Source organism: Acomys minous, assembly GCF_964271855.1.
Source record: "Acomys minous genome assembly, chromosome: 18".
Classification (NCBI taxonomy): Eukaryota; Metazoa; Chordata; class Mammalia; order Rodentia; family Muridae; genus Acomys; species Acomys minous.
Genome location: NC_140501.1, coordinates 52,472,600 through 52,499,320, shown reverse-complemented (window position 1 = coordinate 52,499,320; position 26,721 = coordinate 52,472,600). Strand labels below are relative to the sequence as shown.

Sequence of the window (26,721 nt, the reverse complement as noted above, 5' to 3'; positions counted from 1 at the left end):
GGTGGCTCAGGCCTTGGTCCTGGTTCAGATAGCACCTCCACTGATGTGTCAGGACATGCTTGGCACTCCCTCTTTTCTCCTGCACCAAGCAGTTGGAAGATTTCCCAGGGGAGACACATTAGGAGGAAGCCCAGCACCTACACTGAAAACCCACCTCGTCTTACGTGGTCCTACTTGAACCCCAGGTTTGGCTTGGCACCCCTGGAAACTCACCACCTCTCCAGGATGGGGTTTTAGACACTGATGCTTCTGTGGCCCTCATCCTTCAGGTGTGGCATTGCATGGGCTGAGAACTCATTCTTAGCCAAGATATCCATAGCAACCTGAGACGTGGGGGTAGGCTCTCTTGGAATGGTCCACAGTCTGAATCTAAGCAGAGCCAGGGCCTTCCCCATGAGGAACGTCAGAGAGAAAGCCCACACGCTGTGAGAGTCTGAACATAGACACGCCTCTGAAACAACCACATTCTGCTTTATTGGGTGTTCCGTGGTAATATAACACAGACTTCTTAAGGAATAATAAACACGAGACTTGTATTTTACCATAATTATTTTTGCCATTAAGACAGTGGTTACAAAAAAAAATTAAAAAAAAAAAAAAACAACAACAACAACAAAGTACCTTTCTGGCTACACACGTGATCAGCTTTAGCACTGAAAGGCCCCCCCCTTCATGGGTCACAATCACAAGTTCAAGGGTTAAAAAAACATCTAGCAGTAAATCCTACACTGATTTAGAGCATCAAGTCACTGCAGTTACTCAGTTCTGAGACACTGTTGACTTAGTTTAGCATTTACATATGACATTCATTGAACAGACACAGAAAGCGAGCCAACGGGTAAACATGCTTACACGGACTGCAGAAAATCTTCAGGTTTGAAACTGTTTTTGTTTTGTAGTTTTCTTTTGCTTTAAGAAAAGTATCTGAAACAACCAAAAGGACCATGGCCCTGTACAAGAGACAGCAGGAAGACGAGTGAATACTGAAGAGCTGCGAGTGTTTCCCAGAATCCAAATAATAATTAAAAAAAAAAAATGTGTTTTCCAACTGGTTCAAATTTTCTCTCTCTAAGTGCAGGTAAGAAGGGGGGGAAAAAAAAGAAAATATATTAAGTCGACCAATTTTTAAAAGTGCAATTTACCTTGAAAATAAAAATCAACAACAAACCTAAAAGCCCAACCATTAACCCCAAAGGCAAAATGTGTGGACACTAAAAATATCACTATTTTTTGATGCCCTGCTTTACACAAGCAGATTGGATTCGGATAAGCCTATGGACCTAACACTGCTTACAAAGACCTGTAAACATGTCTGAAAAGAAATATGACAGAAGTCAGCAGATATAGAAAGAAGCCAGCTAGTGAAAAACTGTCACGATGACAGGAAGAGGAAGGGTGACAGATATGAGGTGACACGGTCTCTGAGAGGCAACGTGATCTCTAAGTGGGCCATGCACCCAATTTGTACAGTTTTCTTCCCATGAGATAGTGTTTCTTAAAACAGGGTTGTTCCTCTTGTACAAAACTGGAAGTCAAATTACCCCAGAGATTTCTACCCTTATAAAGACTTTGCCCATCATGTCAGACCTTCTGAAACAACTGAACAGACAAAAATGTTCTCCCGTCCATATATACACTGAAAAAGTCCTATTTGTCTAGCATTCCCAAAGACACTTCCTGGGCAGGGCGGGGAGGGCTCCTTCACAGGGAGTCTGGTCCCAGTTTGACTGGCTCCCGTGAGCTTGGGGGCTGGGTTGACAGATTTGACTGGGAACTCTGCAGCTTCTACAGCCTCTTCTTTCCATTCCTTGTGACTCTATTCTGGGCCCACGTGTGACAATATGGGTGACATAATCCGGGCCATCCATCCCTATATCCGGCAAGCTTCTAACTCAGACGCCCCCTAGTGATGGGAATCGGATAGCACCAATCTTAACAGAAACCAGGAGGGCACAAAAACCGGTTGTGGGTGCAAAACCTGGGTCCCCCTAACTATGCCTGAGGCCAAACTGGGATGTCTGGCTTTAAGATCAGACAAGGGGGGCCAAGGAGAAAAGAACATGGTCTCAAAGAAATGCAAAGCCAAAGACCAACATCTATATCTCTCCATGGGTGCAGAAGAAAAAGCCAGAACAGGAGAGGCAGGAAAATGATAACGAATCCTAAAAAGGTCTCATCTGCCACAAAAATCTAGGCCAATGAAGAAAACGTGCCTCTTCTCGACAGCTGACCCAGAAGAGTAAAGGATGAAGATGCAGACACATGGAAACTTTCCAGAGCGGCGGCAGCAGCTTGCCAGCCTTGGAATCAGCTTAATGGTTACGTAATTGCATCATTAGGATGTCCAGTTCAAGACCCGCGGATTAATATTGAATCAGGCTTTTAATTTAGTATTTAAAAAAAAAAAGCCCTCTCCCATCCCCCCCCCACCCCTCCCCAGTCCCACAAAGAAAACCCCATTTTAAAATTTTTTTAAAAAGAAAGGAAGGCAGCTCAGAGCAATTCACTATCTTCCCCATGACAGGAAGGTGCTGACTGCACAGCCGAGGGTGTGATAGGGGCACCTGCCTGGGATTGGCTTAGTGGCGCATGTCTGCGTGTTGGATGCAGCTCCGTGTGGGGTGGGTGGCTAGGCTTGGGTGTGGGTGGTCATGACTGTGTGGGGACTTGGGTGAGTGAATTCAGAAACTCCAGGGGAGACCAAATGTAGGGGGGCCCAATAGCAAGCCCCAGGAACTGGCTGCCCACAGCAACTATCACAGGCTCTTTAAAAAAAAAAAATGGAAGAAAGGAAGTCTCAGAATGTCCTCAGGTGTCCCATCCCCCATCCCCACGTGGCCTGCAGGCCTAAGGGCTTTTAGCCCAGGCTGGTGATGTTGGCACGGCCACCAGGGGGCGCCACAATGCGCTGGGTGGTGCGGCGGGGTATGTTGTCATCAATCTGAGCACCTAGAGAGAAGAGACAAACCAAGGGTGAGCCTTCAGAAACTAAATCAGACTCCTGCGGTACGCACAGGAACACTCCTCGGGAGAAGTTAGTACAAGCACCCCACCCCTTTCTCCAAACCTCACTACAGAAAGTTCAAACTGCAGGAAGTAAGTGGTCCTCCCTGCAGCATGCAGGCGGAACTTGAGGCAAGCAATCTTTCCCTGAGAATCGGTTAAGTTCGATGCACGGTATCAGTGAATAGGGCTTTTCTGAGGAGGACCCAACCCTCTCACTCGGGACCAGTATGGGTGGTCCAGGTAAAGAATGTCGGACCTGAAGCTCCCAAACCCAGAATGTTCTAAACTCTAAAACTACTTGTGGGTTGACACGATGTGACATGTGGAAAATTCCACACCTGACCTGATGTGACTAATTATAGTCAAATTTGGCATACTAAAAATAGTGTGTGAAATCCCCTTCAGGACTCTGTGTTGCAGGTATATGAAACACAGATGCACTGTGTATTTGGATTTTACGATTTTATTTTTATTTTTAATTATGTGCGTGCGTGCGTGCGTGCGTGCGTGCGTGGGTGTGGGTGTGTAGGGGCTGGGGATATGCACATAAGTGCAGTGCCTGAGAAGGCCAGGAGAGGGCACTAGAGCCCCTGGATCTGGAGTTAAAAGCTGTAAGTCACTTGACATGGGTGCTGGGAACAAATATGGGTTCCCTACACAATCAGAGTTCACTCTTAACTGCTGAACCATCTGTCCTGCCCACATTTTGTGTTTGGGCTCCAGTCTTAGTCACAACATAGGTCATTATCTCCATGATATGTTTCCAATTTTTAAAAGTGCAAACTACCTTCAGGTCCCCGAGCATTTCTTTTACATAATGGACGGGCAACCTGTGCCATCTCTGTGAAGACGATGGTGAGACACAGCGTGGCTGATCTCACACTAAGGTTTAAGAGCCCGTCTCCCAAACCAAAGCACCCCGATGGGTTCTGAAGGCGGGCAACTCCTCACCCATCATGGGCATTACGCGGTGCTTTGTAAAAATCCAGCAGAAATGACAAGAGGAGCACGCTCGTGGAGTGAACTGCGCTGTTCATGCACCACAAGGCGTGGACGACGTCTGTCTAGGCTCAGGAAGCTGCAAGGATGGAAGGGCCCTATCCTGGGCCACACGGAAGAGGGAGAGGGAGGAAGTTTCCAAAACAGAAAGTCAGCTTTTCTCTCACCAAGAGGGGGGTCTCGAGGGTGGATGCCACGGCAGCTCCGAAGGGGACTAGTGCTGCGACCCATCGCACAGGTACGAGAACTGAAGCACAGAACTGCCTAAGCAAGGTGAGGCTGCCAGAGACTCCAGTGCCCACGGTGGATGGGACAGATCGGCAAAATGTCCCTTCAGTCTAAAGGGGGTCAACTCACAGGATGGGCGTCTCGGCACCACATGATACAAAAACCGATCTGAAGGCTCTGGAACCCATTTACGGATTCATAACTGGTGGCTGGAACGCTCCCCAATGGGGAAAGAAAGAGACTGTGGTTGTCTCTCAGTGCCTTTAGCCTTCTGCAGTAGTGGAGCCGAAAGCCTCAGGCAGGCTCCACGGACCTTGCTCAAGCTACCCAGAAACACCCAGCCCAAGCAAGCCATACCAGACAAGCTGAATCCAGACTGATGCAGGTTCCGAACGGGTGGTGCCTGCTGCTTGGCAGGGGACGTCTTGGCTGATGAGGCTGGAGTGACCGTCTTGGGCGTCACGGACACCTCGCAAACGGGTCCATCATACAGGCCACGAGGGACCCCTCTCAGCTCAGCCAGCTGAAACACACAATGCCCCCCCCCACACACAACCTATGTCACAGTCGCAGAGGACACCTTCCCTGTTGTACCTTCCCAGTGTGATGGGGCAGCAGTCAAGACAGACCTGTGATGCGTGAGGGCAAGGCCCCCTTATTATGGACTGGCACAACAGAGACAGATGTGCAACTGGCCTCCGAAGTTCCAGGCCAAAAGTTTTCCCAGGGTGGGTCCTCTACAGCTAGTTACTCTACTGGTTTTTTTATCATTTCCCCCACCATGTCACATCACCTTTGACCTCTCCAAGAAGCCCCTGATGGTGCTATGAAGAGGGTCTAGGGTCATTTGGAAGATCAAAGTCTCCAATCTCCCTCTTCCTTCAATTTCCTCAAAGCTCCACCCCCTTCTCCGCATCACCTTTCCTGTGCCCTGAACACACGGTACGACTTCCACAACATACCACATTGTCCTGTAGTGTCTTCATTGCCGTCCTTTGGCCTGAAAAACTCTTACTTAGCCTTCAAGACCCAAATTAATTCTTCCATGCATCTCCCTTTATGGTTCTGCAGCAGTGGTCCCCTCCTCTGGGTCCTTAGCTCACACTCATCATCAAAGCCCTGACCATCCTTAACCCCTCTAGTTAAATTTGGGGAGAAAATGTCCCCCATTTCAGTATTCTGACTCATGGGGCTTAATGGACGTCGGTGGAGTTTAACTCAATCCATGACGGCTTAAAAGTTAACAAAACCTCTATTTCCCCTGCTACTAGGGGTCTCAACTAGAGCCACCCCATATCTTCCCCTCTAACCAAACAGGACTCCTAGTGGAGGGAGGGCGAGCACCAACCCACCTATTAAAAACTCTGACCCAAAATGTACCCTGCTTACAAGATGTGCAGGGATAAAGATAGAGCAAAGATAGAGGGAATGTCCAAGCAATTCCTGGCCAAACCTGAGACCAACCGGATAGGAGACGGCGAGACCCTGACACTATTAACGACACTCTGCTAGGCTTGCAGACAGGAGTCTAGCAGAGCTGTCCTCTGAGAGGCCCCCCCACCCAGAAACCGATAGAAACAGATGCCGAGACTCAGAGCCAAACATTGGGCGGAGCGCAGGAAGAGGTTGGGATGGGGAGTTAGAAGGACCTGGAGGGGATGGAGCTCCACAAGAAGACCAACAGAGCCAACTAGCCTTGGCCCAGAGGGGCTTGCAGAGACTGAAACACCAACCCAGGACCATATATGGACTGGACCTAGGCCCCCTATACAGATGTAGCCGATGGGCAGCTTGGTCGGCCCCCTGGTAAGGGGTGTGGGGGCTGTCTCTAACATGAACTCTGTTGCATATATTTTGATCACTTCCCCCTGGTGGGGCTGCCTTACCAGGACAAGGTGGAAGAGAGTGCGCTCAGTCCTGACGTGACTCTGAAGTTCTGGGATGGGTTAGGGGGCTCCCCTTTTCTGAGGGGGAAGGGAGTAGGTGCAGGGGAAAGAAGGAGGGAGGGCAGGACTGGGAGGAGAGGAGAGAGAGGGCTACAATTGGATCTAAAGTGAGTAAAATACATTAATTCTTTTTTTTTTTTTTAAGTTAACAAAACCACTCACCCTGCTCCTGGCCTTGATGCGCTTGTACACGAAGTCAGGGAAGGGCTTCCGGGGGATGTAGCGTCCTGAGCCTTCAGTGACATGAACCGTGCCATCCTCCAGGACAATCTTGCCCTGGCTGATGACTACCAGCGGGGAGCCACGACACTCCATGCCTTCAAAGATGTTGTACTCCAGAGCCTAAGGGAAGGAACAGGTGGCCATCAGAGCAGTCCCTGCCCCTGAGTGGACTGAATGGAGCTTTCTGGTAAACCCCAGAATGGAGCCTTGTCTCTACTGGCCAGTGCAGGGGCACTCGCTTTCTCTGTTTATAATATGGACTGCTCTCACCTACATCTCCAAATCTGAGAGAGAAATAACTAAAGAGAGTAACCATCTAGGCAAGATGTGCATGTATATATGGGTGTACATGTATGTTTGTAAACACTTCACAAATAGAAAGAAAATTACTCCAGCTGGGTCTCATGGGACAGACCTAATACACCCAGCTACTCAGGATTCTGGGGCAGTTAAGACCACAGGTCAAGGCTCTGCCTGAGCTACAGAGTGTGATCAAGGCCTGGCTGCGGGGGATTTAGTGGCAATGTAGCTCAAAATAGAGTGGGGATGTGTAGCTCAGTGGTAGAACAAACTTAGTGGTAGAACCCTTAGAATGCACAGAGCCCCGGGTTCAATCCCAAGCACTATATAAAAAGGGAAGAGAGAAACAGAAAGGGTGGAAAAATGGCTCTTCCCGTTAGCAGAGACCACACCCACCAACTGTGCAAACTGAATTCCCAAGGCTTGCCTCTGAACAAGGTCCCAACTGAAATGTTGCGAAACGAGGCAGTTTCTCCATGAACTTGCCTGGCTTTCCAGGCTATAAGCAGCCGATGGCTCAACCAAAGTCCCCGACTATATGGCCTGGTGGCATGTAAAAGACAATAAGCCTGTGCCAAGGAGTGAGGGTTAGCTTCCTAAATGACCCAACCATGTTTGGGGGCTCAAGTTGCTGAGAAAGAAGACAGCCATCTGCCACACCCTCCTGAGAGATAGGTGGGACGCCTTTCTGTGCATTTGTCTGACAGTGAAAGCCACGGAAAACAAGAGGCTGTGTCCTCTGACACAGAAAGTGCTGAGAGTCAGAGTGGTGTCCATAATTGTGGCTCAGCTCAGCCTGGAGGCCTACGGCTCTTTCCCCATGACTGACTACGGGAACAAATGGCTACAGCTGTAGATTAACATGTGGCACAGAGCAGGTGCTTGTGGGAAAACTCGGGCCAAGAGGAAGAAACAAGCACAAACAGCCACTAGAGCAGCAGTTCTCAGCCTGTGGGTCACGACCCCTTTGGGGACAGAAGTACTCTTTCATAGGGGTCGCATATCAGATATCCTGCGTATCAGATATTCACATTGCATACGGTAGCAAAATTACAGTTATGAAGTAGCAATGAAATAATTTTCTGGTTGGGATCACCACTCCATGGGGAGCTGTATTAAAGGGTCATAGAGTTAGGGAGGTTCAGTGAGAGGGCAGGGCGGCTGCACCACCATCAACATCCAGGTCAAATGTCATCTCTGCTCTGTGCAGAGTCCAGGGAGTACAGACAAAGGGCACAGTGGCTTAGCAACATGCATCCCATCGTGGTGCGGAAAACTGCTGCCAGCATGGGTCAGAGACCCCCGGAGAGAAACATGGGGGTTGCTGTAAACAAAAGTGGAGGGGCGTGGTTACAGGCAAGAAGCTCTATACATCGATTCCATAACTCTGGAGGACCTCACATCTGCCTGTAGCCAGGATGCTTGTCCTTAAAACCAGACTAGACTGTGCAAGCACAGTGACCTAGGGGGAGCCCTCAGATCCTCCAGGAATCTGAGTACCTGGGGTACCAGGGGAATACCACCACAGAAGGGTCACACACAGCATTCTCAGCTCAAGACTGTCTGCCCCGCAGGTGGTGGGACTTTAAACCTTGAGCCCAACTTGCAGTTCAGAGTCTCAGGAGGGACCTTCTGCCCATCCCCCACCCTTCCTGTTGAGCAGAGGCACAGTGGGGTTTCACACACTGTGTTCCCAAGAACAGATCCACTTCTCTGGAATCCCACATGAAGGCCATAGCAGCCCTGCATTTTTTCCTTAACCCGGTCCCCAACTGGAGGCCTCACAGCGGGTGTCTCCCTCACCATGCATCTCACAATCAGGTTTGTCTCGGAGATGACAAAAGACGGGCACTGAATAACAGTGCTCTGTGTCACTTAAACCCTGCCATCCTGCGCCACCCTCCCAAGGCTTAGGTCACAACAATGGCACAAGAAGAATCTTTGTGCACAGACCATGGTGAGAGAATGCTGCCTCCTCTGACATGACTTTGGGAAGGGTGTGAGTGCTCTCTGAGATCAAGGCTAAGAAGGAGCTGATGGTAAGGCTTCTTCTGGGGCCATCCCTCCTCCTTCCTCCTTTTAAATATGAAGGGAAGCAGCCCCATGACTCTAAGTCAACAGTTCTCAGCTGTCCTAATGCTCTGACCCTTTTTAAAAAATACAGTTCCTCATGTTATGGTGACCCCCGACCATAAAATTATTTTCATTGCTACCTCATATCTGTAATTTTACTACTGTTATGAATCGTAATGTGAATACCTTACATGCAGGATATCTGACATACAACCCCTGTGAAAGGGTCATTTGACCCCCAAAGGGGTCGTTAACCACAGGCTAGGAACCTCTGCTGTAAGTGACTTTTTTTTTTAAGTTGACATGTTCAAAGATGGGATCCCAGGCCTCCTATCACTCTTTGAGACAGAAGGCTCCGCCACTAGTAAGCATGGGCATGGTTTTTGTTTTGTTTTGTTTTGTTTTGTTTTGTTTTGACTTCATCCCTGTGAGCATCCCAAAATTACGGGAGCAGGTTGGTATCTTGCAAACTGCTCACGGAGGCCTAGCCATAGGGAAGTGGATAAGTTAGATTTTCTATCCTGAGGCCAGGCCTAGAGTCTCTTATTTCCTCCACCAGATGGACAACGGCACGCAGGCATGCTCAATGCCGCCCCCTAACGCAGGACGAGGCAATGAGGTAGCTGGCAGGGGCACATGGGACACTGCCCAAGACAGGTTCAGATTAAAAAAAAAGAAATGACAGGTGAGGAACATCATCTTCCCAAACCTTCATTCCTTCTTGTTCTGTCAGTCCAGGCAGAGAGGTCCCAATGCCAGGTCCCAGCCCAGTCACCTATGCCTTTGATGAGTCTTGGCAGAATGTTTTATTCCCTCTGGGGAGAGGACTCCACAGAAGAGGGACAGCTCTTTCTCCACCCCACCCTGCAATGATGCTCCACACATAGGCAGTCCGCTGGGGAAGAATGCTGAAAAATGAAGGCTTCTAACTCTGGCTCGACCGCAAGATCACCACGTAACCTTAGATGGGCCTCTTAAGCTCTCTGCACCTCTCGTTGATTTATCTTCCCACATGGGATAATCACAGCAGGACCCTTTAATGAAAAGGTCAGATGAAAAGAGTGGGGAATGCGAAGGGATAAACATATACACAGATAGGTTAACCCTGAGGACGTCACTGAGGATCCCAAGACGGATGATGCGAGTTGGCACAGGCTTGGCACTTAGGCTATGCTGAACCAGCAGGGCAGGGCCAGCCATAAATATGGAGCCCAGTGGTCTCTCCACGAAGCGCCCACCATCTCAGCATCCACTGGTGACAAAGAAGCTGGCACCGAGCCCAGCATGCCCAACCCAAAACCTCTGTCCAAGAGGGGGTTGGGATTAGACTGGCAGAGGGCGTAGGACCATCCTGGAAATGCCTGGACGTGCCCTATGCAGTTGTGGCACCGGGGGTCGGGGGGGCGGGGGCAGCAGCCTCTTAGTTTCAGGCCCACTGAGGTGAGAGCTAGGAGTTATGTTCCCTGCGGTGCCTGCTGTCCACGTGGCACTTCATACAGAGATCTGCTCCAGGCATTAAGAACTCACTGCCAGCCAGGAGGTGGCGGCACAGGCCTTAAATCTCAGCATTCACGACGCAGAAACAGGTGGTTCTCCGTGAGTTCGAGGCCAGCCTGGTCTACAGAGTAAATTCAAGACAGACAGGGCTGCACGGAGAAACCCTGTCTTGGATGCCGCTCAAACAGTGATAATGGAATGCTGCCTCACTTCTAGAAGCTTTTAAGGTTCTAATGTTACTCTAGGGCAGTGGTTCTCAACCTTCTGGATGCTGCAACCCTTTAATGTAGTCCCTCATGTTGTGGTGACCGCCACCCGCCCCCCCAGCCAAAAAATTTAATTGCTAATTCATAACTGTAATTTTGCCACTACTACAAATCATAATGTAAATATCTTACATGTGACCCCTGTGAAAGGGGTGTTCAACCCCCAAAGGAGTCACAACCCACAGGTTGAAAACTGCTGCTCTACAGATCTGATGGTCTAAGGACAGAGGCCGCTGCCTCTGAAACACGCTCTTGTGGCCGTCCATAAAGAAAGTGAAAAGGGTCGGACTGGCCCCCGGGACACTGCAAGTTGCACCCCATCCCGGGGAAACTTCACTCCTCTGCAGCCGAGGTCCTTCCCGAATCCCTGGACTGGCCCTGTCTCTCAGCGCCTGCAGCACACATGTCTAGCCACGATGGGCAAGCCTTACACTGTTGTGCGTCTTGGCAGAGATGGTCTTCACACTGTCAGGATCCCAGATGACCAAGTCCGCGTCAGATCCCACCGCAATGCGGCCTTTCCGGGGGTAAAGGTTGAAAACTTTGGCTGCGTTGGTGCTGGTCACAGCCACAAACTGGTTCTCATCCATCTTCCCAGTGACCTGAGGGGCAGAACACACACACACACACACACACACAAAACACACACACACACAAACACACACACACACACACACACACACACACACACACACACACACAGGGCCGGGGGTCAGAAAACTGATGGTGGCACAGGTCCAGCAATAAAGGATCACATATTGACACATAATGCATCCTGGGACTTCCCTTTCAACAAAGGATATACACAGGTCTGGGCTTATTAGTCTCAGACCAGCACTGGCTTTCTGAGGTAAACAGTAAGGACCAATTATTTCCTACAATCCTTCCCTCCCGAACCTGCTCTAAATACAGGAGAAGAAGGAAATGAGTGTAAACTAAGAGGAAGAAAAAAATTTTTAAATAGCCAAAAAACATATTTTAAAAAATCATTTCAATCAGTAATCAAAGAAATTGATTAACAAATAACATATTTTGGGCTTCTGATCTTAAAACCCATTGAGGTGGGTCATATGCCGTGTCTGTTGTCACAGTCTTTTCAGTGTCTGTTAACAGTGTGTAGTCACAGTCTTTAACAGACTCCCTTTGACCTGCCAACGTTATTCGAGAAACTTCTCATGCAAACATAATTAAAGATGTGCCCAAGGATATGTCTATATGGATACTCATTTCATTAAAAATAAAAAATAAAATAAAATAATAAAGCAACACAAAATTTTTAGCCAAAGAATTATAGACAAATGACTGTTAGGAGAAAAGAGAACCATTAAAATTAAAATCAAGCTTTTCACTGGGTGTGGTGGCCACACCTTTCATCCCAGCACTCAGAAGGCAGAGGAAGATGGATCTCTGTGTGTTAGTTGGAGGCCAGGCTGGTCTACACTGCTAGTTTCAGGCCAACGGAGGCCACATAGTAAGACCCTGTCTCAGGAAAAAAACAAAAACCAAGAAGATAAAAATAAGTTTCCTGGTTCTCATGTGAATTTGAAAATGATGACTTTAATGATATATTAAGAAAAATTTTAAGATTTATTTATTTTATGTATGAGCACTCTATCTGCATGTGTACCTGCAGGCCAGAAGAGGGCATCAGATCCCAGTATAGATGTTTGTGAGACACTATGTAGTTGTTGGGAATTGAACTGAGGACCTCTGGAAGAACAACCAGTACTCTTAACCGCTGAGCCACCTCTCCAGCTCCATATTAAGAATTTTTTTAAAACGGGCTGTGAGGCACTGTGTGCGATGCTAACGTCACGCTAATGTCACCTGCACGCTGACACATACTGTGCATACATGTGCTGGCCAAAACTGAAGACATTCCCCAAGATGTCCACTGTAGCTTACTCTGACACAAGATGATTTTTACTCAGAGAATCTAAATAATTCATTAAGAATCAAAATATCTGTTACTATATTTAAAAACATTGAAGGAAAAAAAGTCTTTCAACTCCCCCCAGCCCCCACCAAGGGTCGGTATCTGTCCAAAACAGGCCGAGCAGAAGCCTGGTTTGGGTGCAAATACAGAAGCCCGGAAGCCTTCAAACACAATCTCAAGGAAATGAATGGACTTGAAGACCATTGGCTGGGAAGGTGACCAGGTGACTGAGAAAGCTATGTCCTCACTGATGCATGATGTCTATGTGACATTTAGAAGGAAATGAACTCTTAGGGACTGCCTCAGATCTCCACATGGGAGAAATACCATCGCACAAGCTCTAGCTTCTAGAATGTTCTCAACTGGCCAGCATTAGCCTTTCCACCCACAGAGACAGTGGCATGCTTGGGCCAGCCACGAGGGAGGTCATGAGTCCTTACCACAGCTTTATCCCAAATGACGGACATCCGCTCCTCTGTACCATTGGTGCCCTCAGGAATCAAGGTGAAGTTGTCCTTCCCCACAGCCTTCTGGGCAGTGTTGAAGGTACAGTGGGCACTGCCAGTGACCTGGAGGTCTCCACTGGAAAAGAACACATGACATGAGGCTTCCTTGAAGGGTACCATACCTCAATCTGTCTGGTGAGATATTTCATAGCTGATGTCCCACCAACCACGCTAGCACCCTTGATACCTCATTCAAGAGCCTTTAGTTGCCTGTCAGAATGCCCCGGATTTCCATCAGGAATTGCCACCCAGAGTGGTGACAGAATAATTCCTTGTTCTCACTTATTGACTCCAACGTTGGTCAACAAGGGTCTATTTTTAAACCTATTGCCAGCCACCATGTTGTCACCTACTGGCTCACTTTGGTCTGAGGAGACCTGGAGTGTAGATGTGAACAAGTCAACAGCGCTCACCAGGACAGCAAGGAGTTGAGAAAGTCTGGAGTGGTTGGGTCGGGGCTCAAAGGTGGGGAGGTGACGAAGGCGGCAGCCTTGGCCCAGTTCTTGCTCCAGTAATGAGAGCCATCAGTCCCCAGGCTGGCAGTGATGGGCTCACCATACACCACAGTTCCTGAGAAACAGAACGCAGGCAGCTCAGTCTGACACACCAAGAACAAGAGACCAGTCTCAGCGGCCTTTACTGCATGGTTAGCACTGCAGAGGGCTCTCAGCACTCCCGCCATAGGGATGCAGCCTCATTGTGTGGGTGAAAGATGACACTGATGACGACACTGATGACCAGAAGTCCAGTACCCTAGGCAGCCAAGTCCACCCTAGCTGGCACGTACTAAGATGCCCTGCTCTGTGGACTCAACCCTCTCTCCTGAGGCAATCCTAAACACTCTACATGTCACATGCCACTCTCTCCAACTCATATAGTTCCCGACACCTAGGCCTCAGAACCATCTAGAATCTTCTGTTTTGTTTAAGTGGATTTAACCTTACTATGCAGAAGTTGGTCTCCCTGCTCATACCTGACAGCAGCCTCCCTCCTCCACCACACCTTTTAGTATGTCTAATTGTGGCTGAGATACGAGAGAGCAAATAGTGTCAGGGTCTTCCAGAGACGTCCGGATGCCTAAGTTGCCTCTTGAGGGGAGCCATCAGAGGCACATGACAATCTGGGGTCAGGCCACTGGGTTTCAGACTCTAGAACCCTAGGCTAACTCCATACCATGTCTAAGATAGAACATCAGATCCCCTGACATTGGGGTCAAAATGAAGTCTTCTTATCTGTCCATTCAGAGTGGGCCAGACAGTGGGGTCACATACATTGGTGGATGTCAGTCCCTTCCCTTGACCAGGCCTCATTCCTACTCTTAGTTCATTCTATGAGACTTTAGGTTTGTGCTTGCTTCCTCAGCTCCCTAGCCATGATCTCTGACTTGACAGAACTCACAGAACACTCTCTGCATCCCATCCCCCACACACAACCCCCCCTAAGAACCTCTTATGTCACGTCTTCTATGTTTAAAACAAAAACAAAACGATAACAACAAAAACCCTGCCCTTCCCCCAACACCTATGTCCCTCATGATTCAAAGCTGAGCCTCTTCTTTTTTACCTAGCTGAGGCTGGCCTCGAACCCACTATGTATATAGCAGAACTTGTTATCATCCTGCCCCGCCTCCAGAGAGATGAGATTACATAAGTGTGCCACCAATGCCTGGCTTTTCAGCCTCCCTTTAATGGCCCAGGCATTACCACTGCCCCGAGCATTACACCCTACACCCAAATGATCACCCACTTGGGACTTTTTGACTCTCGATGGTGACACGATGATCACTTTTCTGCCTGCACACAGTAGGTACTTAATGAATGTTTGTCAAGCCGACTCAGTGCTCGTCACATTTCTGAGAGCTGGAATCTTCTCTCAGGTTATCCAAATCCATCTGCCTCTCCTCCCAGCACGCAGCCAAGCTTCTCTCTTCTCAAGGCCAAACCCTTCTCACTCAGGAATGTGTCTCCCTTCCTCTCCACAGCCCTTGCAAAGACTTATCACTGGATAATATTCCACAACACCCTCTTTGCCCAGACACTCAAAACTGGCTCCAGGGAGCTGCCCCCCTCCTGCCTCAGGAATGTCACAAAGAAGTGGCTGTTCAATTAGAGGGTGTTGGGAGGCCAGAGCCACAGCTGCCTCCCATCCATACTCGGTAACAGTCGCCAGGCAGGACGGAGGCTTCTAGAACTGAGGGCAAGCACGCACAGAAGGAAAGCCCTGGAAGAAAGTGCCAGGAGAGGAGCCCAGTATTCCTGACCTACTGGAAGCTCTCTCAGTAGAAGCTTGTACAAGCACACTGGGCACGTACCCCCAAAATGGAAAAGACCTCATTAAGCTACAGCCAGCTGTTAGCTGTTCCTTAGGCCCCTCATGACATTCAGTGGCAGAGCAGGGGCAGCAGCGGCCCTCGTAGGGACTTCCAACAAAATCTGGTGAAATCTAAGCCTGGATCCAGCCAGGTCTGAGAGCCATGCTGTCCACTGCCCACCAGAGCACAAAGGACCCACAATGTATACTGGTTTTGTTACTTTTTTTTTTTTTAAGTCAGAACAGCAATGTTGCTCAGAGGAGAAATTAACAGCTCAGCCGTCTGGGAAATCTACATTCCCAGAATGCTCTGGAATTTGCCATCCTCCATCCTGTTACGGAATCTGCACCTCATCCTGGTTTTGGAAATCTGACCGGGGGAGGCTGGCACTAACAGATGGGCTTCATCCGAGGCTGGAGAGGGAGTGGAGCTGTTTGACAAGGGGCTGTGTCTCCTGCCCTCTGCTCCTCTAGCACAGAACGGTGAACTCAGCCTTCAGCCTCTGGAAACCCCAGGATGGGTCAGAGCTTCCAGGATCACTGGGGCCTCATACTTTCTTCCTTACACCTTCACAGAGCGGGGGACTTTGGCCAGTCCAAGTCGGAGCCATGAGGGGAGTGGTGACACCCAAAACTGTGGCTTCCTTCTTTTTTTTTTTTCTTCCTCTATTCACAATTTTTTTTTTTAATTTATGTGTATGTGTGTCTGTGTATGACTAGAAGAGAGTGTTAGATCCCCATGCGGAGGGGCTACAGGTGCTTGTGAGGTGCTAGGAACAGAACTGTGTCTGGTCTTCTGTGAAAGCAAAAATTCTTAACTGCTGAGCAATGTCGCCAGCTCCTGCTTTGCTCCAGTGAAACCTCCTCAGGGAGTCGGAGGCCTTTATAAGTTTTTGTTTCTATCTTTTAGCCCCACAAATTAGGTAAAGGACCCATCATGTCTAAGGCCTCTACCTTCAGAGGGGTGTGGCTCACACACTGGTCTCTATAATCACAATACACACACACACACACACACACACACACACACACACACACACACACACACACACACAGCCCCACTTCAGTGGCTCAGAGCCTTGACCTGGGATCCTCTCCCTATAAACCCTGAGCTGGAGGGAGCCGTGGGCTGGCTTCCAGAGCTCAGTCAGACCACTGACACCAGTGAGCTGCTGTGAGCCAGCAATCATTACCACTAATGATAATAAACCACAAATGGCTTAATTGGCCTTTTATATGCTTCTCCAAACGCACTGCTGATGCCTTCTTGGCGGCCGTCGCAGTTCCATGACTCTCTCCTCTGGGGAAAAGTCTAAACTGAAGGATGTGACCCCAAGCTGGACTCTGGCAGGCACACTCATCACGCCAGGAATGCAGGGGACAGGACGGGCGGGTGATGTTTATTCACAACCGGCCCGAGGCCGAGCACATTCACGAAGAATAAGTGCAAGCTGAGGTTTGGAAACATTTGACAGCTCCGGGCCCTGACACTTGGGCCATTTCCCATGAAGGAGAAGCAGGATGAATCCAAAGCAAGAACAATGGAAAATCGCATGTAGGGAGCTCAAAGCACAGCCACAGCAGTCCAGGGAAATGAGACCCAGTGGAAAGACAGACAGGTACGCATCACTCTGCCTTTCCTTTGGAGGGCTCGGGCCACAATGTATGCAGTCGGATGTGGCAGCAAGGTTGGTTCAGTTCTAAAGCGACAACAGGTTCTGTGTGTGTGTGTGTGTGTGTCCCCAGGGTGTGCACATATATAAGACAGTGTATCTCGTTAGCCTGGAGCTCTCTAAGGAAGCTTGACTGGCCGGCTGGCCAGTGGGCCCAGAGATCTGCCTCCCCAACACTTGGATCACAGTGTGTGTCACCACACTCAGGCTTTCTTTACATGGATTCTGGGAGACGAAGTCAGGTCCTTGTGCTTGTTTGACAACTCTATCTGCCAGTCCCTGTTTTCGCTTTGCTTTGTTTTGTTTTTTGAGTCAGGACTGTGCTAATATAAAGCCCAGGCTGGCCGTAAGCTAACAACCCTATTTTTATGCCTGTTTTAGCTCAGCCTTATGGATTATCCCTCATAGTCTCGTGAGCATGATATGAATCCTTATCCCTGTGCTGGGATCAGAGGTATATGCCATTCCATGAGACAATAGGTATACTATTCAGGGTAAGTTTTCTGAAGTTCCTAGGATTTATTCTCTAGTCTGAGATAATTCAGAGGCACTAATGATTCTTCTTATTGTAAAGAAGACACATATAGTGTACACCACAATGACTTGATGAAATACACAAAATACCATTGGTGGCCCCGAGTCCAATACTTCTACGAGGGAAGGCTGTTGCATTTGATACTATAGATATTTTTTTTAAATCAAATTAACAGACAGAATGACCCTGGTTGGTTGCTTGGAATGATCCTGGACAAACGATTGGAAAGAAAACAATGAATTTAGGGATTCAAATCTTTAGGTCAGGCACCAGTCTTCTGTCTGTCCTGAGCGAGGCCATGTATGTGTTACAGATGCAGAGCACAGGTGGCTGAAAATCAAACCCAGGATCTTATCCTATCTGGCTGGCTTACAATGCAATCTGAATTCCCAGCCTCCGGGGACACATGCTGTTCAAGTGGGAACATTGACTAGGAAGTGCTCTATCTCTGCACAGTTGGATGCCTCTCACTTAGGTCTCCAGCCTTCCCTAAAGACTTCATACTGCAGCAGCACTACTGTATAGGCCAACGCCTTGAAATAAATCCACCTCTGTCTGCCTGTCCCCCTCCTCCGCGCCCCAGTGGGACTGTTTCTCTGACTAATGGACTAACTCTTCTAGGAATTTATGACATTCCCAAACCAAAGTACTTGCCACCCTCGATCTCAAACCTAGTTCACACTTACTATGTGGTAAATTAAGTTTAACCCTAAGGCCTCATCCCCAAGGAGAAGCAGTCTTCAAACATGACACAACCATGGGATTTTCCTGATGTCCAACATCCCCATCCATCGGGCTATAGGTCAAGAGAAGGGTTTGCATTTAAGTGGATTTGCATTTAAAGTCCCTCCGCAGCCATGAGTGTTTGAGTGTGGCGGATATCCACAGGTACTGCCCATAGGATACCATTCCCTCAGGAAGGCATTTGTAGCCACAAAGGGCTCCTCACGTGAACAGAAGGCAGCCGGAGGGAGAGTGTGCTCTGAGGGAGAAGTGCCCACCCTGGACGCTCAGGACAAAGATGGCAGGTGTCTGGACTCATGCTGTTACTCCCCCAGCATGGATGATTAGGAACATGTTCGGTTTCTGCATCTCAACTTCTCTTCTGTGACAAGAGCTTATTAAATTAATGACTGTCTAAATCCTTCCTAAGAATAAAACCCAAGCCAGGACTTGATGACACAGGCCTGTCATCCCAGCTACTCAGGATGCTAAAGTAGGAGAATCACAAGTTCATGGCCAGCCTGAGCGACATAGTGTGACCTTGACTCAAAATACAAAATAATATGAGGTCCCAGGATAGAGTTTAGAGAAAGAACACTTGCCGTGCATGGACCAAGGCCCCAGGTTCAAATCCCAGTAATGCGTAAAAATAAAATAGAAAGTAAAGACAAGAAAAAAAATTAAAATCTAGTTAGTGTATCTGGGTAGTGTGTTTCATTCAGTCTTGGTTGTATTTCATATCTCTCTCTCTCTCTCTCTCTCTCTCTCTCTCTCTCTCTCTCTCTCCAGTGAGGTTGGTAAAGTGGTATCCCAATGCATGGCACAGAAAAATGGTAGCCATGGGTCACTCAGAAAAGACAGGCTGCTACTGTCCGGGGTCTAGCTGGCATGCAGCTATCGTCGTCACTGGCATCTCACCTCACAGTTTCATATTCTGTAGTTGGGGTTTATGGCACAAGGAGGGAAGGAAGGGCCTGCCAACATGTGCTAAGACTATAACTGTTGTTCTGAGTCCTTCCCATAGTCTGCGCCTCACAGGCTCCCTTCTGCATTCTGGTCTTGCTTGGCCACGACAGCACTGACCACTCCCCTTGTGTCTTTCTACTTCTACCTCACCCTCCCTCCAAGGGCAGATGGTTCTGGCTCAAGGCCAAGACCACTTTTGGCTCCTGGCACTGAGGCCTGGAGTAACACACAGGAAAAAGACACAGACATCTTCACCTTGGCTTGGCTTGTTGAATACGCACCGAGAGAAGCCATCATTTCATCCCCGACTGGCAAGGATGACTGGTTACTACACACATCTCTACTCTCACTATATCACTTAAGCACAGCATCCATCCTTCTGTGAAATGAGTAACTACCACCGCCTTCCCTGTACAAGTGGGAAACAGACCAGGCCATGTTAATCCTGATAGCAGAAGCACTGTAAATAGGGCTGATCCTGAACAGTATTATTAATCCCAAAGAACAAGCCCTAATACAGCCTGCCACTGTTTTCTTCTTGATTGCTTGCTTGAAAATACTTGTTTCTCGTTATCCAGGCCCAGGAGAGTCAGGCTCCGACTCCTACCTGAACGAAGCCCCAACCCACACAGACCACAAGAATTTCCTCTGCTAAAATAACCTCCAAGAGGAAAGGTGAGTTGGTCAAACATTAACATGGAAAGTTGGAGCCAGAAGTTAGATGCCCAGTCATCAACCCAAGCTCTGCGCTTCAGAGGTAAACAAAAGATGAAGGCTGCTGCCCAGGCTGCCTCCTGAGGATGGCAAGAGCCTCCTCGGCCCACTAGAGGCCGAGAGCCAGTGACCTGGGTCTGTCTAACTTCAGGGTTTTGGAGGATGGCAGAGCAACCCTGAAAAGCATGGTGTGGGTACAGCTGTGTCCGTGTGTGGATGGTTCTGGAACAGAACTGACTGAATCGCTTTCCTTTCTGGCCAGACTCAAATGTTAACAAAAACAACAAAAAAGACTCTGGTCCCTGAGGCAAAATGCTGGAAGGAAACTGCCACACGAGCTCCCGTCAGTCCACACTTCAGGGATGACCAGAGGTTTGGGAGGGAATACCAGTGCTGCAGGAGAGCAATAGAGGTTCATGACTCCACCCCAGCTGTGGTCTATAGAGGGGCTGATCCCCTCCCTCTGCCAAGGTGAGTCTATGATGTTTTACACTTTGGGCAGGAAGACCACAATCCCAAGTCATGTGACATTTGCCTTAAAGAACTCACATGAGTGTGGAATGACCAGCAAAATACACACACTTAGCTGCCCACCATGGTCCCCCTCTTCAGACACCGAGCCCACTGTGTCCCTGCTACATGGAAGCAGCAGCCCCACGAGGGGCGTTCCCTGTTGAAGCTGAACTCCCAGCCACCTTCCAAGTGCATCTGGCTGACAAAGGACCACAGACTCAGTCACCGCCTACAGGGTCTCCTCGAAAAATAACTCAAGGGAAATTCTGAACGTATTCTGAACGCTTTTCCAACAGGGCCCGGTGGTGTACACCTGTGCTCCCAGCACTCAGGAGGTGGAACAGCAGGGTCAGAAACTCACCGTCATTTAAAGCTACACAGTGAGTTCCAGGCCAGCCTGGGCTACATGAGACCATGTCTCAAAGTACCAAAATGATACCACTATTGTTGCTTCTGCTGTTGCTGCTGCTGCTGCTGTTGCTACTGCTACTACTGCTATTGATGGCAATTTCTTCAATCAGCCAGGAGAGGGCAGGCTCTCAAAAATTAATAGTCCCAGAAAGCCCCCAAAGAACAAAGGGTCAGAAACCACAGGATCGGTCTAGAAGCCATAGCCTCCTGGGACAGGCTGCCTGAGTAGGCGTTGAGCAATTTCTTAGGGAGCTTATACCAAAGTCACCCCCACCAGTGCTAACATCCCACAGCTCTATCGATCCGCTTTGGATCATGCACCCAAGTAGAAATCAGCTGTACAGGCCAAACCAGAGGAGGAGAGTAGCAGCAGTGAGCACACGGGAGGAAAGCAGATGGAACAGATGGATGGATGGAAAGATAACACAAGCAGGTCTCGGAGACAAAGAGAAAGACAGGAATCCCTTTGCAACGTTCACTTCAGATCAGGCTAAGGTTCCCATTGAGGTCAATGCTCTACACGCTGGGCTCACACGCCTACACATAAAGCACAGAGCACTTAGCCAGTGTGTGCAGCAGGTGACGATGGAGCTGCTTATTCATAATGTATCAGATGCTCCGTGGAACATCCCGGAGGAGAAGTGCTAGGAGCTACACTTAGTGAATTAAGTTTCCAAGACCTGCCTCAGGAGAACCAGCCTCACTCGGAAGGCATCTGCAGTATACTGACAGGGAGTAACTGCAGGTGAGAAAGCTTAGGTGTCCCACACAAGGCTTCGACTGAGCCCCCTTCCCCTGGTAGAAAGCCCCACCCAAGATGGACAGAGGACACACTTGGCACAATAGCATTCCCCAGAGAGGTTCTGTAGTCGGTGAAAAGTGACGTCACCTATGTATGTAACTAGTTTGTTTACACAGAGTCAAACTGAAAGATGGACTTACAGAGAGAGGGGGGATACCAGCCCACGTGGCCTTGGCTTTAAATAGCTGTGAACAAGGCCACGGCCAGGGAACAAAGGGAGGAAACTGGAGCTGCCCGCTCTGCTGGGTTGCAATTAGGTTAATGCTGGAACACGATGAAAAGTGGCCCAGTTGGCATGAGGGTCGGAAAAAGAGCCTCCTCCTTCCTCCCACCTGCCCACGGTGCGTTCGGAAGGCCCCACGCGGCTCACCCTTCTTCCGGGCCTGGGCGATGACTTCAGCCGCGCTCTTGCTCATCACTTTGGTGACATACAGGGGGCAGTTGGTCTGATTGGCAATGGTGATGGACCGGTTCACAGCTTCAGCCTCGACCTGCGGGAGGGCAGACACACCATGAAAACCCCGCCTACCCTCGTGTCCCAGCTTTGTCTTCGTTCATCACCAGAGACAGATGGATTCCCTCCCCCAAGGCTCTTTCCCAAAGTGTCACCCAGAAAAAAAGATCCTGGGGGGGATGGATTCCCTCCCCTAAGGCTCTTTCCCAAAGTGTCACCCAGAAAAAAAGATCCTGGGGGGGATGGATTCCCTCCCCTAAGGCTCTTTCCCAAAGTGGCACCCAGGAAAAAGATCCTGGGGGCGGGGGTGGGGGGGGCACCTGGACTTACAGTCCAGTAACGCTGGACTAGAATGTAGCCAAACGGGCGGTAACCGCCCTGGGCGAGTGCTGTAAGGAAACAAGATATTCTGAAGATATTTGTCACTCCCTTTAGTTATCAAACCCTTGAAACAATGGCCCCTAAGAAATCAGAATTTCCTGAGAAGAAATGTCATGGTAGGAGAAGGAAAAGGCTAAAGCTGGGTGTCTGCCAGAAGAGGAACTTATCTTCAGGAAAGACAGCTCGCACAGTCCTGACTTGACATGACACCTTCCAGGACAGCACAGCCGAGACAGTGATGTGTGGGAGGACCCACACCACAACCCGGACAGCTTGGCTATGCATACTTCATGCCTTCTAATTAAAGCTGTCGTTATTTTATTCCTTTTAACTATGTGCCTGTCTCTATGTCGGTCTGTGCGCTGGTGCCCATGAAGATCAGAGACATTGGATCTTCCCAGAGCTGGAGGTTCAGGCAGCTGTGAGCCACCTGACATCAACGCTGAGAGCCAAGCCCGGGGTCCTTTACAAGTGCAGTGTGAGCTCTTGTGCGGTCTTAGCCACTGGGCCAGACCTCCAAGCCATAAAGGTTCCAGGCTGGCCAGGAACCCCTGATCCTGCTTCCTCCTCTCCACCACAGCCCATGGAGTGTGCTGCCATGACCTGCAGCCTACTGTTTAAACCTGAACACGTCAGGACTCCGAGGGTGGGCCTAGAAAGCCCCTAGATCTCTCTGGTCCTCTTCTTAAAGTGATTACACCCAACCAATCCCCTTTCTTGCTGTTCGACACTGCTTGTTTCTCTAACTCGCCTATGGATGGTCAAGCCAAGCTTTTTAGGGCCCAGTCTTTGCCCCTAACTCTGCTAACAAGTCCACTTGCTGGCATTTGAGAGGCACCACACACACCACCCAGACCCTGGCTGATCTCATTGTGGATATTCGAAAGAAGACCTTCAGTGTTTGTGTGACTCTGGAGCCGAGTTCACCAGCTACCTGTGAGCAAAGCCAACATCACCCACAAAACAAAACAAGCTTCGCGGGGCTCGGGAATGGAGTAGGCAGCAACATGTCCCCCCAAGAGTGTGACTGGCCAACCACAGCCTGGTATGACCTTCAGCACAGATGAAGAACTACCCAAATTGACCCGCTGGCTTTCCATCTGACCCTCAGGGAATGGAATGTCAGATCCCATGGCATGTCTGCTGAACACCCCAACCAGGAAAGCCGCCTTGAATGGAGGCACATCTTATGCACAGCAATGTGCACGCTCAGCATAACAGACTAAACTGACTCAAAGTGGATCCTAAAAGGGCCACCGCCAAGTCCTAAAAAGACACTGTGGGGGAAACTCTTGCAGGTAAGAAGGGGAGGATGGATTTATTCTTTTCCAACCCACTACGCCCCAACTCCCAACATCCCCAAACAGAGCCAGCACACACTAGATGCTCAAAGCTCCTTGCTGAACAACTGAATGGTTTCATCTCATTAATGTAACTTTGGAAGCCAGGCTGTCGCTTTTTGGAGGCGATAGCCGCACCCCTGGCTATGATGACTCGGCTAGTCCTGTTTGCACTGGAGCACGGTAGGGCTGGGGTCTGTCGCTGTTCTAAGTGCTCAACCCAGCGAGAGAGACAAACCTTAATTCTCCCTCAGCTTCTGGGTTTCATGTTGTGAAAATAGAGCGCCTACAAATCGACAGGAAAGCAAACACTCGAATGCTTTCCATTCCAAGGATAGCTGAGGGGAGCCTCCCTTTTACTCCCAGGCCACGCCCCCCTCCCTGGAGCCTCTTGCTGGGCTAGCAGCTCAGAAGTCTCAACTGTGAAAAGTGTGAATGAAAAAGACTCAGAGATGCTCCGCGCTGTGCAGGGATGCCAGACACAGCCCTACTGATGTCCCAGCACAGACCCTTCCCAAAAGAACAGACACACTATAAATAATGGCTGCAGTTACAGGCCTGTCCTCGGTAAAGTGGGGGTGTGCAATGGCTCTAATTAAGAGGCCAAATGGCACGGGCTTCCACTAAGACTAGAGAGGAAAACTCTTGGTCCCAGGGGTCTGTCTGGATTTGCATACACACTGTGAATGGAATTCAGACTCCATCTGGCCCCACAAAGAGGCCTGGAATTGGACAGAGGCCAGACTAAAATGCTAGCTCTCTGGAAGAAGAGAGCATCTAAACCTCGCTCTCCACCCTCCAACCGAACGCTCCAGCCTCTGGCACACGACGGAGATCTGTTTAAATCTTGCAGACAGGGTAAAATAGCTTAAAACAAAACCTCGTCTCATTACAGAGATCTGGAGCATCAGGGAGGTTATCTGTGCGATTTTGTAAACGGAGTAGTGCAAACACCGCAGGGAAGTGACCTATCTGGGGACCCATAGTAGCATCCAGACATGGCATTCTCTGGACAGCCCCGCCTGCTTTGGCAACCTGCACACGTCAGTCGTAGAGCCCGTGAGGCCCAGCTGGGAAGGTCTTCTTCTGTGATGGCTTCGCTGTACACATCTGAATGTCCAGTTTATTCCCAGGCCTCAGGCTCTGACAACAACTGTCCCTTGAGGGTAGCCAGTCATTCTGTCCTCATATATACTTCCTGTCTGCCTTATTGAAAGGACCTCTCTCCGAGAGGACCACCCCCTTTCGTCTCACTGCCACACAGGGCCAGGCACGGTTGTGATCACAACACGTGCTTTCCGCCCCGTGTCACCTCAGACCGGTGATCCCTAGGATGCAACATTCTTACCCATCTCCCCTTTTCCATCTTCTTAGCTAAAAACCTGGGGAGATCCTACTGAGCAGCCCACACAGTAGGGCTGCAAAGAGAAACATACAGTGGCAAAAAGCTGCCCTGAAAGGCCCCATCGCCTCAGGGATGTCCCCTAACTGGCCACTCAGCATTCTGCAATCCCTATGTGACAATGGCCAAAGAGAAGGCCCCTATGCCGAGCCGCACACAAACGGGTGTAGGTTTTCTGCTTAAAGAATCAATCGGAACAGCTATGGCTCCCCCATAGCGATCTCCTAGAAGGCAGGTGGGCATCCTTCCTGTTTCCGTGCTTTGTTCTGCCAAGCAAGCTCTGTGATCTGGTGGCCCCATCTCCTTCACAGACTAATTACCAAGCATCCCCCTCTGAAGCTGCTTCTGGAAGGGACACCTTAAATGTTGAGGTCCCCATGCGTCCAGGTCCCTCAGGGTCTCCCCTTGCCTCTCACACATCTTTACAGCCTAGAATGTTCCTTGCCGAAATCCTCCATCATCCTCTCCCCTCGGGAGCTGTCAGGCTGCCATTAGTCGGACCTTTACCCTCACTGAAGGAGCAGCCTCTGTAAAGCACTGTGAGGTTACAATTCTAGTGCCGGAAACTCCACCTGCCGGGAGCCTTCTGGCTCACAGGCTCCGCGGGGACCCTTGTGCTTCTCAGCCTGGGCTAATCCTGCTCACGCTTTTCAATGGCTCCGTCCACTAGGCCCCACTGAGTGTGTTGCACTTGGCAAGGGCTTATCATGTGTGTTTTAGAAATGTAGAAGCGCTTTGTGATTCCATCCTATGTCTGGGGGCTCTGGCGGGCTCACTGGCGGGTGTGTGCATGCGCGCATGTGCGCACACGTTTCTTTGAAAGACCAGCATTCGTCCAAAAAGCCCCACTTTCAATAGGTATGGGGTGTGGGGTGAGGGTGTCGGTGCCCTCCTCAGAGTCCAATAGATACCAGGTCCCATATCCCACTCCCAGATTGTCACCTCCTCTGGCCGGCTCAGCACGTGTCCCTCTGGGCCGGTGATGCCCAGATCCAGGATCCTCTGCTGTTCCTGTAAAGTGTAAAGAAAGCCAAGAGGTCAGAGGAGGTGGGTTTCAGGTGACTGATTGGGCAAAAAGTTCCCCCATCAAGAAGTACAGCGAGCCCTATTGGATATCCAGCGTCATCCCAGACCTCAGAAAGAGAAGATGTCACTACACTAATTGCAGTGTCGCTTGAGATAGACAAATCCAATGGAGCCTCCCAAGGTGCTCAGCATCCCTGGGCAAGCTTCTGAAAGCCAAGGCACTCCTGGCCCACAGCACGGTATATGATGATAGCCAGGTGTGACTGGGTTGTTCCTCGACTCCATCCAGAACAGCTACATTGCAGTGCCAAGAGAATGGGCCTTTCTAGAAGGGGAACCAGCCACGTGCCCTACAGAACACTAGCAGGAGCTCACGGACAGCCCCCCAGTACCAGAACACCAGCCCCTCTGGATTCCCATGCTGGTGTCCAGCTTCTAAAGCTGTCCTACACTCTAGAGCTGATTTCCATGAGATGAAGGAAGTGTAAAGAG

General features: G+C 49.6%; 1 protein-coding gene across 2 annotated transcripts in view; it reads right to left on the bottom strand.

Annotated features, from left to right (window-relative positions):
- Positions 1 to 452: 452 nt before the first annotated feature.
- The window catches only part of DPYSL2 (dihydropyrimidinase like 2), a 103,296-nt gene continuing 77,027 nt past the window's right edge, over positions 453 to 26,721 (bottom strand). For both annotated transcript variants that reach the window (XM_084767157.1, XM_084767158.1), the window contains exons 7-14: positions 26,146 to 26,214; positions 21,997 to 22,117; positions 13,393 to 13,549; positions 12,914 to 13,055; positions 10,969 to 11,139; positions 6,342 to 6,521; positions 4,591 to 4,756; positions 453 to 2,949 (exon numbers count right to left, since the gene is read on the bottom strand). In XM_084767157.1, coding sequence (XP_084623283.1) covers positions 2,858 to 2,949; positions 4,591 to 4,756; positions 6,342 to 6,521; positions 10,969 to 11,139; positions 12,914 to 13,055; positions 13,393 to 13,549; positions 21,997 to 22,117; positions 26,146 to 26,214 — 1,098 coding nt within the window. In that variant the 3' untranslated portion in view covers positions 453 to 2,857. The remainder of the gene's footprint in view (positions 2,950 to 4,590; positions 4,757 to 6,341; positions 6,522 to 10,968; positions 11,140 to 12,913; positions 13,056 to 13,392; positions 13,550 to 21,996; positions 22,118 to 26,145; positions 26,215 to 26,721) is intronic.